This window comes from Fukomys damarensis, unplaced genomic scaffold (assembly GCF_012274545.1).
Source record: "Fukomys damarensis isolate Sample0158 unplaced genomic scaffold, DMR_v1.0_HiC HiC_scaffold_5, whole genome shotgun sequence".
Taxonomy (NCBI): domain Eukaryota; kingdom Metazoa; phylum Chordata; class Mammalia; order Rodentia; family Bathyergidae; genus Fukomys; species Fukomys damarensis.
In genome coordinates, this window is record NW_022900917.1 from 58,787,276 (window position 1) to 58,802,748 (window position 15,473).

The 15,473-nt window shown below is 32.8% G+C and overlaps 1 protein-coding gene across 1 annotated transcript in view; it reads right to left on the minus strand.

Moving 5' to 3' along the window:
- The window catches only part of Sntg1 (syntrophin gamma 1), a 783,297-nt gene that overhangs the window by 49,200 nt on the left and 718,624 nt on the right, over positions 1-15,473 (minus strand). The window contains exons 16-17 of the mRNA XM_010622657.3: positions 14,120-14,272; positions 8,719-8,811 (exon numbers count right to left, since the gene is read on the minus strand). Of these exons, the coding sequence (XP_010620959.1) occupies positions 8,719-8,811; positions 14,120-14,272 (246 nt within the window). The remainder of the gene's footprint in view (positions 1-8,718; positions 8,812-14,119; positions 14,273-15,473) is intronic.

A 15,473-nucleotide genomic window follows, 5' to 3' on the forward strand; every position in this document is an offset into this window, starting at 1 on the left:
CTCTGTCTCATGTCCATTTCAATAAAATGTGTTAACCATTTTCAATGGCCTAGAACCGTGGCCCCATTGGCCCCAATTATCATCACTCCCTGTATGCAGTCCTGTTGCAAAGTAACTCTGAAGTTCTCTCTCTCTCTCTCTCTCTCTTAATTTACAAAGCCCCAATTCTAAGCTACAAGAGAAATAACCCTCTACACAAAGATGCTGGAATGGTCACAAACTGATTCATGTCCATTTCAATAAAATGTGTTAACCATTTTCAATGGCCTAGAACAGTGGCCCCATTGGCCCCAATTATCATCACTCCCTGCATGCAGTCCTGTTGCAAAGTAACTCTGAAGTTCTCTGTCTCTCTCTCTCTCTCTCTCTCTCTCTCTCTCTCTGGAACATGGGAGATCTGCCTCTTCTTGGTTGTGGCCTCAGTCACATGATATTTTGACCAGTGAAACTCTGCAGTTGTTTCCAACACAAAGTCTAAAGTATGATGGCACAATCAAGGCCTTTTCTCTTTCTCTTTTGTAATCTACAAGAAAAGAGTGTGCCTGGGATAATTTGCTGGTCCTCCTAAAAGAATAAAGAAGGAATGGAGCAAAGGCAGCCCTCAATACATCCATGAACCATTCGAGTTATAGATGTACAAGTAAGCCCCATCCAGATAAGTCATCTGAACCACACAGACATGCGAGATGTTCTGTTATATTTTACCATTGTGTGTTGAGAGGCACTTTTGTAGCCACAGCTAACTGATACATGTGCCAAATCTTCAACATATCTGAATCTCCTTATTATTTGGTGCCTGCATATATGAGCTACAACCTTACCTTTTCTGTTCATCTGTCACTTTGATGCTTCAGGTCCCTTACACAAGCAGCTCAATCTTTTTCCATGGTGTGCCCAAGTAGCTACTTAGGACTACCAATTGTCAGGTGAAATGTAATTTTCTCCAAGTATCACCTAGGACCCCTTCACTTTGGTTTTATGCACAATCATACTGTCCAAAGCTCCCTTTGCTGAGAATCATCAAACTTATCATTGCTTTTTCAAAGTTGGTCTTTCCCACTGGCCACCAAGAGTGTAAATATCACTATGAAAGCAGAGACCTACAAGGATTATAATATAACAGCCAATAAACACAATGATTTTTTTGTTTTGTTTTGTTTTGTTGGTACCGGGGATCGAACTCAGGTCCTTGTGCTTGCGAGGCAGACAGCAGAACCGATGAGCTAAATCCCCAGCCCTAAACACAATGATTGATTGATTTTTGATTCCTGGAAGAGACACTCTTGCATTGATATCTTGAGAATGGCAACACAGTGGTAGGGTGTGATTGATGCTCATGTCCTGTTGTGGTCAGAGGTACTCAGTGATGAATGAAGGATGTAAATAAAGCATCCATCCATTGCTACAGGCTTTTCAGGTACCATTCACTGTGCAACACACACCACATAGGCTTTCTTGTTTAAATTCTGTAACAATCCTATGAGAAATCTGTACATTTTAGAAAAAAATGAAGTATGTAGGGGTTATAGTGGCTTTGTGATTTTCACAGATCTTGCCTATGCTAAGTTTGGAAGACAGAGGCAGCCTAATGATGTATTCAGGGGAATTTAAAACAGATAGGGAAAATATGATAGATTTGCTAAAGTTTTAATAAGTTTTCTCCAATAGCCCTTGAATTAAAGGATCGAGGTCTTAGGTGTTAGATTTAAGGCCACAAAATCAAATTTTAGCCCAAATTTTTCTCTTTTTAACTATGAGCAGCTTGCTCTGCTACCTGCTTTGGTTATGATTCTGTTTCTCACCATAAGCACAAAGCAATGGGGATCATGAATCATGGATTAAAATCTCTGACTTGTGCTCGCTTTGGCAGCACATGTACTAAAATCTCTGACACCATGAGTCAAGATAAACTTTCCCTCATTTTCAATTGATTGCCTCAGGTGTTTGTTATAGTAACAGCTGAGTAACATGGATTCCTAGACCTGTATAAAGCTTAGTCATACAGATTCCTAGGCACGTTTAGAGAACACGTTCGTGGTTGGAACAAAGTCTACTAAAATATGGATGAATGGAAATAATCCTTAAATGCTTGAAGGATCTATATTTTATAGTTTTAATTTTTTCAAAAGCCATTTTCCTTAATTTTAGAACAACACTATTGATAGCAACATAGCTATTATTATTCTGATTTAATATGTGAGAGTTTCAGAGATTAATAGTTTGAATTAGTAAAAATTTTCATGAAACAGATGATCTAAGAAAAGACTAAAAGTGTAATTAGAAAAAATTTAGATATTTTTCGTTTTAATAATAAATGAATACTGAAAATGTAAAATGTATTTAAATTATAAAGAGGAATTAGAATTAAAAGTATAAAATGAAGGAAGAAAAAATATCAAATGGGCAAAAACATGGAAAGCCTACATTAGAAAAGATTTGATTCTTGCCTGACTTTGTTTTTATAATGATTTGAATTACAAACATAGGCAATAAAGTCTGTATTAATTTCCACATCACTTTACAATATGATTATACTGCATGAGAGAATTAATAAAAAGGAAGAAAATTTTTGTTATATCTGCACAATAAATCATATAAAAACTTGAGTTAAGACTTCTGATTTGAACATTTACTTTAGGGCTATGTTGAACTGCTTGAGGAGTAAAAACAAAGTTACCTGATGGATACTTTCCCTAAATGCCTGTTTGTTTTGCAATAAATACAATGTTCTTCATCCTCCTAAAACAAAAAAAGAAATTATTTACCAAAAAAAGAATATAAAGATTCCAACAAGTAGCTGTTTTGTATATTTCTGAACTGTAGTTTACATATTAGTAAGGAAAAAATTGAAATGTGTTATTTTAAAATTACAAAAGTTCATATGAACATTATTATAACTACATCCACAACATATGCACTGTTATGATTTCTAGTTGCATATGAAATGTTGTTATAAGAATTTGTTCACTTTGACACATTCAAATTTTCCTTTTAGATTTTTAATAACTACTGTTGATGTGAAATATTTGAAAGATTAGCAAATAAACAGCAGAAACAGAATAAAGATTTAATTGTATTATGAGAGAGTTAATCTACAGAATTTGTATTAAAATTATTTTATTTTGTAGTGTTTGGTACCGGGGATTGGACTCGGTTCTTCATGTTTGCAAGGCAGGCTGCAGAACCACTGAGCTAAATCCCTGGTCCTGTATTAAAATTATAATAGTGTACTCTATAGAAAAATAAATACAAAATTGTGTATGCATATAAATGAATATTATGTACTTTTGAAGAAACCTAAAATCAGATCTCTTTAAAATATCCAAGCCATAGTGAAGATTCTTGGCAATGAAAATTGTAAATACAAGCCATTTTAACTTTTAAATTTTACCTTTAAAGCACTCTAAAAGTCAGTATCATTTTAAAGAATTGAAAGCAACATATAGATAAAGATTTTCAGGATATAAAAGTGCTATCTGTGTACGCTGAAGTTAATTCTGAAGCATATCTATTATGTAACAGGATTAACTCCTCTAATTTTATAGAGAATATAGAAAAGTAGAAGAAGGTGATTTCATTTAGGGTTACTTTGTCTCTTACAGCACACAAGTTCCTAAAGTGAAAGTGACTATGCTTGTTCATGGTTTTTACAAATTTACCCCAGACAATATTTTCAATTTACATATAATGAAAATTATTAATAACCATTAAAATAGCTTCTAGAAGATTTATGAATGTTACTTTTATTTACTTCCTATTTATAACCTTCATAGGTGGGTTAGCCAATCATAACCTCAAAAATATTTTTAATTTGGTATGTCTCAGTATTGACTCACATGTACACTGCAATAAAGAAGCTATTTTAAGTATTCTATCTTAGCATTTCTCAATCTAAAATATTAAAACATATAAGAAGAAAAACTACAAAATTATGATAATTTTGGTCAATCCATTGTTTCAGACATGCTACCAGGAAAACAGAAATCAGGTTTAAGACTGAGGATTTGTTGTCCTCACCTTTAGAATGGACATCTACATAGAATGAATAATCCTCCCACTCCAACTGCAGCCAATAGAGTGGTCCAAGTCTGCAGCAGATTCCTAGGCAGGAGTATGAAAAGAAGCAAGTGGGAGGCTTCACTTGTAGAGTTCTAGGTTTGAGACCTGGATACCTTTATTCTCATTTCAAAAATTATAACTCAGTGTGTGTGTGTGTGTGTGTGTGTGTGTGTGTGTGTGTGTGTGTGTTGGTTTGGTATATATTTTAAAATTCCCTCTTTTTGTTTGTCTGCTCGTTTATTTATTTATTTATTTATTTTTACAAAATGTCATGGTTTAAAGAAGCTAGAATCTAAAGTCATCCAAGGAAAGCATAAATATCCATTACTTCCATGCTGTCCACACTGCATCCACACAATCTGTACCTTACAGTGACTCTGTATAATATAAATAAGATTTAGGTCAAACGTGCACTGACCCCTTATTATGTGGTCCCAATTTATTTGTCTTTCCTTGAAATTTACCTTTCATTTGTATTGAGCATCTTGAACTTACTTTTGTGGATAAACTAGGATTGACTCTCCCCACTTTGCAATAATTTTTTACCTTTGACTTTGTGTTCCATAAGAATATTTCAGTTAGAAACCTCATAGTGGGAGACATCCCCAGGATTGTTAATATTCAGAATTTGGGTTTTTCCCATACTCTCTAAATAATAAGCATATACTGTACTGCTTGATTTGTTACTTTGGTATGTTTGAAATCCTTCTGGATGTTTCTTTACTCTTAGGAAAAACACAAAATTCCTTAATAAGACTTTTTGCAGAATCTGGCTCTTAATTATCCACAAGATAAATTTTTCATCTCCTCTGTTACTAAGTTCTATCTTTTACTTTGAGATTTTTTTTGATACTTTTACCCTTCCTGTCACAACTTAAAGTTAACTTTAAAAAAATGAAAAATAGAAATTCACCAGCTATAGCTCTTCTGGATGTCTTTCCAAAAAAGTTAAAATCAGCATATCATAGTAACATATGTATGCTCATGACATGATCCTCTACACAGAAGATCCAAAAAATTTCAGCAAAATACTTCCAGAATTAATAGCCTAATTCAAGAATGTGGCAGCAGAGAAATCAACACAAAAATGAACAGTATTTTTGTATACCAATAATAAATTCACTGAAAAAATAATTAGGAAAACAGTACTATGCACATTAGAATCAAGATAAATTAAATAATTAGGAATTAACATAGCCAAAGAAAGTGAAAGCCTGCAGTACTCTGAAAAAGAAGATTGAAGAAGATCCTAGAAAATGAAACAATATCACTGTTCCTGAATAGGAAGAATTAATATAGTAAAAATAATCATATATCCAATACTGTTATGCAGCTTTATGTAATTCTAATCAAAATACAATAGCTTTCCTCACAGAGCTAGAAACAATAATCCTAAAATTCATCTGGAATAAAATAAGGCCTAGAATAGTGAAAGCAATTCTGAGTAATAAGTACAAAACAGGGGAAATCACAATCCTGGACCTCAAGTTCTACTATAAATCTCCAGTGTTTAAAAAAAAAAAAAAAAGCACAGTAGAAGCAACAAAGCAACTTTATAGGTCAGAAAACCAAAAGGATAAGGAAACAACCCCAGGCACATTTGGTTATCTGACCTTTGACAAAGGGGCCAAAAACACACTGGAGAAAATGTAACCTATTTACAATATGGTGCTGGTAAAAATGAATATCTACAAGCATAAAATTGTGTTAAGACTCATGTATTTCACCACATACTAAAACTAAAATACAAATGAATCAAAGATCTGAATGTTAAAACAGAAACACTTAATCTGCTGGAAAATAACATAGGTAAAACTCTTGAAGACATAGGCATAGACAAGCACTTTCTGCACAGAACTCCAAAGGCAGAAGAAATAGAACCAAACATCAACAGAAGAGATCCTATCAAATCAGTATGCTTCTTTAAAGGCAATGAAACTACAGAGAGTGCAGAGCCAACTTACAGAATGGGAAAAGTTTCTGCCAGCTATTCCTCAGACAAAAGACTGATATCTACAATGTCTCAACGACTCAAAAAGTTAGACCCTGCAAATAAAAGATCCAATCAAAAGATGGACAATTGAAATAAATAGACATTTCTCCATAGAAGAAGTATGAATGGCAAATAGAGTCTTGAAAATAGGTTTGACACTGCAGGCCACCAGAGATGCAAATTAAAATACTAAGATTCCATCTCGTTTCAGAAAGAATGGCTTTCATCAAGAAATCAAATAACACTAAATGCTGGCAAGGCTGCAGGGGACACGGTACTCTTGCACATTTTTGGTTGGATGGTAAACTGTTACAAACACTCTTGAAATCATTATGGAGTATCTTCAAAAAAGTAAAACTAGAAATTCCATTTGACGCAGATATTCCCCTTCTGTGTATCTTTTTTAAAGAGTTAAAGGCACCACCTTGTAATAATACTCATGTTTATAGCAGCACAATTCATAAAAGCTAAATCAAGTTATCTATACTTCCATCAACAGAGCGATGGAGAAAGAAAATGTGTCATTTAAACACAGTGGAGTACTACTGTACCATTAAATGAGTCATTTGCTGGAAAACGGATGCACTTTGAGACTCTAATGATAAGTAACAGACATCGAGCATACAAGCTTAAATAATTTATGGTTTTTAAATTAAAAAAAGCAAAACTTTATATAAGGAGCAAAATAAAAAAATAGATAATAGGAAGTAGGGTGATGTATTTTGTTGAAACAAGAAGGTGATCAAGGGATGGAGAGTGGAAGAAGAAGGAGGTGAAAAAGGAATGAAAACAATTAAGAAGTGTACTGTACATGTTCCAAGTCCAAGGGATGTGGTGTTATGTAATATAAACATGTACTAATAAAAATAAAAACTGAAAAAATAAAATATCAGTTGAAATAGGTTAAAAAGTCGTTGGAAGGAAAATATAACGTGAAATCAAGACCAAGCATGGAAGTCAGTACAAAATACAGCTGCAAAATCTTATATATCTGTGAGTAATGGCTCCAAGTAAAGACCTGAAATTTCTAGTAGTAGACATGATGCAATTCCAATAGCTTGGCCATTCCAAGTTAGCAATCTTGGACATGATATATAAAGGAATGTATATCATTTTATTTAATTGAATTATAATTAAGTCCCATGTTCAGCTTTGAATACCCAATATTAGGCATACTCTATCTTTAGCAGAAAGATGAGAGAACCTTAAACGCTCATCACATGAAGAAAATGTGTATACATTCTAGGACAAAATTGGAGGATAATAGCCTTTTTTGTTTCAATAAAATATCAGAGCAAGATGGATTTTGGTTTTTATGTAACAATTACCCCTTTTGTATTTAAAAGTAACTTCCAGACATTCCGGAGAGGAGGGTAGCATCTTGCAGCAAAGTTCGCTCAGCAGTTTTCTCAAGACTCTCTCACTTTATGCTTGCCATCCTCACATGATTATTAATTCCTCTCACTTTTACTCTCCACATGTCACTGTCTGGGTGATGAATAATATCATCTTCATTATGATATCTGTAGATTTTCTTCCTTCTCAATTCTAAGATTGACTTAAAGGTTAATGCTTCCAATGGAACAAAGAAAAAAATGAAAGGGCAGTGTCTGCTACTCCGGAAGTCTTGGTTATTTCCTGTATGTTAGATTACAATAACCAAATTCTCTTTTCCTACTAAATGGTTTTACCCACCTTCTTCACCTCTGTGGGATTCTTTTATTTTGTTGGTATGTGCTTGTAAGAATCCTGTGCAAACATTAACTTCTGGAAAACATGTGTGTTTTCTAGTAAAAGATTATTTACTCATCCATTAGGGAGAAGGAATCTTTTAGTTGATATTTTGGGCCATTCTTGGGTAGAGGCGGAAGTAGAGTAGATCTAGGGGGATACATCCAGTGGGCAGGAAGAGAATGTGTTTCCTGGGTACCAGAGCCACCGTCAGACTCTTCAGCAGTGATTAGAGGCAGAGTAGCAGTTGTGTGTGGTTCAGCAGAACATCAAGATTATTTCTGGCTACATAACAATGTAATGCGTGATGCTTTGGCTATATCATGTCACTCCGTAATCACTGTGGTTGATTAGTTTTGAAAGTACAACTCATTGAGGAGTTACCCTGAACCATTCTGGTGCATCTCACCCAACTCATCAGACTGCTCAAAGCCCTACTTCAGCCAAGTGTTTACAGTGGATGTCCAATTTGGGTAGAAACCCAAGACACAAAATTCTACCATTCTACAGATAATGCTAAGGTGCCACTTCTAAAATTTGTTGTCCTTATTTTCATCTTATAGATATTGATATAGAAAAATCATTAAGGAAAACTTTTTAAAATTTGTTTCTTACGGAAGAAAATGTTCTCTCAAGTATGAAGCCATTTCTTTATGAAAAGAGGAAGAAAAAAACAATATACATCATTGTCTATATTTATATTTATAAATTGATATAGATTCATATTGGCAAAGTTATGTTTTGTACTGCATCATCATAATTCAAAATTTTTCATAAACAAACTAAAATATAATTTAGCTTTGATCAATAAATAAAGATCTCAAGTTTGACACATGACAGGCGATTAAATGATGAAAGGAGTTTGAAGGTATTTCACTTGCTCTTAAATGAGAACATTGGCAACATATTTTGCAGAACCAACCTGAACACATTACCTTTGTTGCAGCATCAAAGCAGATAAATCCTGTGCTAAAGTCAATCGTGAGGCCCATTAGATGACTTTCTAGTACACAGGCGTATGTCTTGCACTAGATAGAATAGAGGACACTGTTAGTTTAAGGGGCATGTGACAGATTCTATACTACATAGTTTACACAATGCTTAACTTAAGACCAGCAAAAATTGCATAAAAGAAGTTAGTTCTATAAAGCTTTCACTGCAATAAAACATACGCTAAGAATGTTTCTTTGATCTTGCAATAGATTTTCAGGGTTAAATTTCCACTCCTGTTCCTCAGTAGCTGTCTACATTGTGCACAGCTATCTTTCTTTGTTTTATTGACAATAAATTGTTGCAAAACTTTTAGGTTTGGGTGAGATTATATTAAGTTGTTATATCCGATAGCTAAAATATCACGTTTTTATTAAACCAAAATAGAATTATGATTAAAGATGAAGGCCTTAAATTTTCAGATTACCAATTTCATGTGTACTACTATCAGGAACTCTCAGGAACACTAATACAGATTCTGCAGCCAAGGAAAAATATATCTTGAAATTAAGAGTCTGTAGATGTTCTTCCATACATAAGCCATTATACAAAGGTATTTTTTGATTTGCCTTATACTTGTTTGAATACAGATTCTTTAAGAATCAATATGTATAGTCTGGGGATATGGCATAGTGATACAGTGCTTGCCAAGCATGTACAAAGCCGTGGGTTTCATCTCAACCTTGCAACAGAAGGTAATTAACTAAAAAATACAAGTTATGAATTTTCACATCGAAATCAGATTATATAATAGTTTTATTTATATTAATGTTTAAGATTAACAAATATGGATACTAAAATTTAAAATAAAATAAAATAAAATTTGAAATAACAGCTTTTATATGCAACAATATGCACTGTAATATACAATAAGGTGCTCTCATTTATTTGGTAGCAGGGATGAAATTCAGGTCCTTGAGCTAGCGAGGCAGGCAGTGGAACCACTGAGCTAAATCCTGGGCCCCTACTTTTGTTTATATTTAATTGCAAACTATAGTGAAATGTCTAATTATACTATGAGGTAAAAGCGCGCATTGTAAGTAACTTGTTCTGCAAGTGTTTTACAGACAAGTAAACATTTTAATAAATTTTAACTTGTTATACGAGTGCTACCCTGTAATACAAGTAATACATGATGCTGAACATCATGTTATCAATGGTCCCTGCCCCCTCCCTTTCTCTCTCTCTCTCGCTGCAGGATTGTGGGTTCCCTCTCCCAGCAATACAAGGTTATGGAAGAGATCTCGTCTGCAGGGGAGGAGAAAAAGATGGAGAGAATAGGAAATGGAGAAAACATCAAAAACAGTGCAAAAATTTGTAGAATATACCACTCCAAGGAGACTGTGACAGTGAGAGCTATGAATTTGTCTAAAATGCCATGTCAAATTTCTGTGAAATTGTCAAAAGGAGTTTCAAAAGAGTATCATTGGATAGGTTGTACAAAAAGGAAAAGATTCCTTTGACCCAATAGATAACAGTGATTCTCATAGTGATAGTAAAAGCTGTCCCACACAATTATCTTCCTCTCCTTTGACTCCCTCACACCAGCCATGAAGGTCTGCAAAAATAAGTGCAAATTAATTTTTTAAATATTTTGAATTATTTTATTTTATATTATGTTATAGTATTGTAATTATTTTTATGAATTTTTCTGTGTCGTGAAATGAACTGTGTAAGATTCCATGATTTCTAATGAGAAAACTTGCTTTGATATACAAGTGCTTTGGATTACAAGCATGTTTCCAGAAAGAATTATGTTTTCAAGCCAACATTTTGCTGTATAACGTTTAACAATATAATTTCGTTTGTAATTCACATCTTATATGTGAAATGTAACAAATATATGCAATTCACATATAAGATTAGTAAGACAGTGATCTATACATGTCACATTTTATTTTATTTTATTTTATTTTGGTACCAGGGATTGAACTCGGGTCCTTGAGTTTTCAAGGCAGGCCACCGAACCACTGAGCTAAATCCCCAGCCCTATCTCACATTTTAAATGCAAATTCTTATATGGTATTTGTTTTACAATATTTTAAATAAAATCTATTAAACGAATCACATTTTGATTCTAATCATGGCTTAATACCACAAGTTCTCTTCATCAAAAAGTGATATTCATATTTTGTCTAGTTTTAGAAAAGAAAATTAAGACCATGCCAATTTATCCACAAAGATAGATTTTTCAAAACAGTAAATTAAAGTCCATACTTAATGAGCTTCAAAAGTATAATTTATAAGTAATTATATTTGCTTAATACATGGTCATCTTGCATATATATAAATATCAATTCAATAGTACTTTTTCAAAGTATCAACATTAATGAATGTTTAAGGCTATATCATTTTCTCCTAATTTAGGTTTCTTTTCTAATTTCAACTATTGTCTTTATTTTAAAAAGAATATTTTATCTGGGCATGGTGCTGCATACCTATAATCCCAGTTCTTGGGAGCCTGAGGCAGAAAGATTTGCTGTGAGTTCAAGGCCATAGTGAGTTAGGCAGGCCTGAACTGCACAGCCAAAATCTTGTCTCACACACACACACACACACACACACACACACACACACCCATACACACACACACACACACACACACACACACACTATTCCAGGTCAAAACAAATTTAGTATAATACATTATTTCATATTAACTTTAGAAATACTGTTCAAATTGCATATCAAAAATATTTAAGTGAAGAAAATAGATATATTTAGAGCCCTATTAAGTTTGATTTTATAACATAATGTTAGTAAATATATATTATGAGCTTACTTACTATTTGTTAATATTGAAATATTTTCTGTTTAATTTCTGTTTATGCAATGGTAACTGAATTATAGTAGAAAAATGATAAAATTTTTCTTTTTAGGGAAGCATAAACAAAGACACTTTTCAGTTATGCATTAGGAAACATTTGAAGATAAATCATGGACAGCATAAAGTTTATAGAATGTTTTCTGATTATGGAAAAATGTCTATAGCCAGATAAAATATTTACAAAATTGTTTCAAAATAAGATAAATTACACAAATTTTTGAAAGTAATGTACATTTTCATAAAATTCACTTTAAAATAGTTAAATTAATTCAAATTAGATTAGTGTATGGTTATAAACCCTGCCCCTTATAAGTGATATTCATTTATTCTAAGAAAATTTAAAGACACTAAAAATACTATAAGTGAATTAGATCTGTTACTACTAGCTTAACATCAGTGAAATATAAGATTTTACTCATATAAATTTTCATTACCTTGTTTCATTATTTGATATATATATTTAAATTTCAGAGCATTATTTTGACATTATGGAACATTTTAGAAATCCATGCTTTCCATGGGTCATCCTTTTAAATAAATGTGTAAGTATTTATAATACTCAAGCATAATAGGGATTAGAAACAATGTGAAAAATTGATTTAAAAGACTAGAAGCCATAAAATGTTAGTTTAGTCTTGTTAACAGCTACAATTTCAAAGCAAGAAGTGAATTTATTTATGAATTCAATGATGGTATCAGTTTATTAATTTTCTTCTTTTCTGTCTGTTTTCCAATACAGCTCTTGTTCTATTTTATTTTCTAACTAAATTTAGTATGAGTGAAATATTGATAATATAAAGGTAAAACACATAAGTCTTCATATAAATATAAGCAAATATTTTAATATTGAAAATCACACTACCAAATTTGCAGCCAATGATTGCTAATTCTGAACGTAATATGCAAACAGAAATCATAAAGTATGGAGAAAAACTAAAACTTAAAAATGAAATACATTACTTTTCACTTCTGACATGCATCTTAAACTGGCATTAGAAGTAGGTAAGAACACAATTCAAAGGATTCCACTGAATAACATCTTAGAAAATTCAAAAGTCCAGAATCCCAGAAGAGTAATTAACATACAAAGCAAAAACAATTTCTTCTCTGTCTCACCTCTAGGCAACAGATACTTATAATAAAATCTTAACTTGGGATCAACTTGCAGAATTTGTCATGTTTTTTTTTTCTAAGTAAAGTGGAATTTTCTAGAAAAACAGTAAGTGGATAAGCTGAAAAAAAATTAATAAAATTTCAACTGGTGTTCAATTGAAGCATATTAGCTTTTTAAATGATTTTAGATTTTGATGCAGAATAATGTTGAATATTTCTCATCATATCTATTTTAATAAAGTCATATACTTCTAAATTATGAAAAGTAGTTCAAGATATCTCATTATTTTTAAATATAGGCAGACAAAAGTAAAATTGTTAGAAAGGGTCAAGTAGAAATGAAACAATTTAAATTTGAGATTTCTCTATTTCTCCTTTAATTGTAATGTCATATTAACACATATTGAAAAAGTGCATATTGAGATTTATAGTGTGAAAAAGTAATCAGTTTAATATGCATATTGAGTTCCTTTTACAGATAAATATTCTGGTATCATTAAAGTGGTATTATTATCCTATTGGCTTTCAAAATTAAGGGTCCATTTAGACTTTGTGAATCATTTTGCATGGGACAAGTGCATCCCAACCTTCAGATGTGTTACAGGTCAGCCACAGAACAAATCTGGGTTCCATTTTTTACTTTCTTGAATTGTAGAAACTGAAGGTTCTATGAAGTTTGATTTATATATGACTCCATACTAAAGAAATACAATTTAGTAAATATTTATTGAATAATTATGATACACTACATGCATTATACTTCAGTTGGTAGATGAGTAAAATAACCTCAAGCTTCCTACATTTTAGTGTAGGAAGTGACAAGCATGCCACTCCAGTCCTAGACAGAATGTAAGTGATCCTAAGAAAATGAACAAAAGGTGATACTGTCTTTGGAAGGAAGAAGATGGAAGAATATGAAAAGAATGTGCAGGGAAGAGTTTTAATTGCTGGGTTGGGCATACTAAAAATCAGGAAAATGTTGAAGGATGATCTTATCTTTGGAAAAACAGTTTCAGATATGATTGACTTTGAAGGGCATAGATAAGAGAAGGGAAGAAAGAGCTCTCTGAATGAATGAAGGTAGCAAGCTACAAATTAGTCTGGGGACCAGGACATGGTCTTATTACAACTAACTGAAATTGGAGTGTCAGATTCAAATTACAGTAATGTCTAACTGAAATTATAAATGCATTTTTGATGATCCTAGGAAATAACCTAGAAAGGTAAAATTGTGATAATTTAAACATTGTTTCATTTGACAATAATGGCTAATTCTTGTGAATGTATTTGATAAGGAGGTCAAGGTTCATTGAGCTACTTTTATACTACTTTAAGCATAAACTATAATTCTGAGATTAATTACATAACCCTGAAAAGCAGTGATTCTATATTCCATAGACTCTCACCTGTATCCGTTCCACTTCTAGAAAAGTGGCTGTTTGGAAGGCTCTTTCCCACTGAGCGAGGTCACTCTCTAACTCCACGGAGAAGTAGAGGTCCTCCCCAGATTCAGACTGCACAGTGAAGCAATGTTTCCGCCGGTCCAGTAGGTCACTGTCCTGATGAAAACCTGGAGTTACACAGGCTGGCATACAACAATTCCTATCCCAACTATGGCCACACCTCACATCAGTGTTGACAAGTGCAAGGTACAGAAGCCAGTCAAAAAGGTAACTCTCTATACTGTACCATAGACCTTATTAAAAATGATTACAGCAACCAAAACTGCAGCCTTGAAAGTCCACAACTAACAGATTATTTCAGTGTTACCACTGTAGCTTGTCCATGAAACAGACATTAAGGTTTCTGGTTTCAATTCTAATTAGTAACGTGGCTACAAAAATATAATATTCTCAACTTGGTTTATAATTATATGAAGGGATAACACATCATATTCTCTCTTCTGTACAGAGACATTGAAATCAAACAGTGCTTATGATTATGTTCGCAAATTTTAAAGAGCCAAATACATAAGCAAGGTTCTTACTGAATTTATTTCCAAATGTCATTAAGAATCATGAAGCCATGGTGTTATGGTTTGGATCTTAAATGTCCACCAAAAGCTCTGCAGTGAAGGGTTGGTCCTCCGGGCAGCAGTGTTTAGAAGGGGGCATTATGGGGATTATTGGATCACAAAAGCTTTAAATTCATGAGTGGATTAATACATTTATGAACTCATATGTTAATGTGTTTCAGGGAAGGGACTGTTATGAAGTTTTCTTTGCTTTTCACCACAATGAACATTAGCTATGCCCTGCCACCTACTTCCTCCATATTTGGACTCACCACTTGTGAGCATGGAATAAAAACCTTTGAAACTCTGAGAGTTTCTTTCTTCAAGTCGATTGACATCTAATATTTCATCATAGCACTGGAAAACTACTAGACACAGGGAAAAAAAAGGTCTATTGTGCCTACAGTGATGATATTGTATTTTTCTTTAAAAATCTCCAAATTTGCCATACATATGTACCTTCATTTTATTGAGTAACAAATAAACAAACAAACAAAAACCCCACAACTTTCATCCTGATAAGTTCTTGGTATTGCTAGAAAATTTCAAGTAAAGCATTCACTAGTTTCAATGTATCTCAAGTCCAATGTGTTTTCCAATTTTGAGATGTTAAAATGTGAAAAAATACAGGTAAGAAATTATTAAACGCAATTTGTCAGTCAACTACGCAATGCGTATTTTCAGTACACTGCATACTGAATAAGATTTTCAAAAGTTTGATCATTAATATCCTTAATCATTTCCAT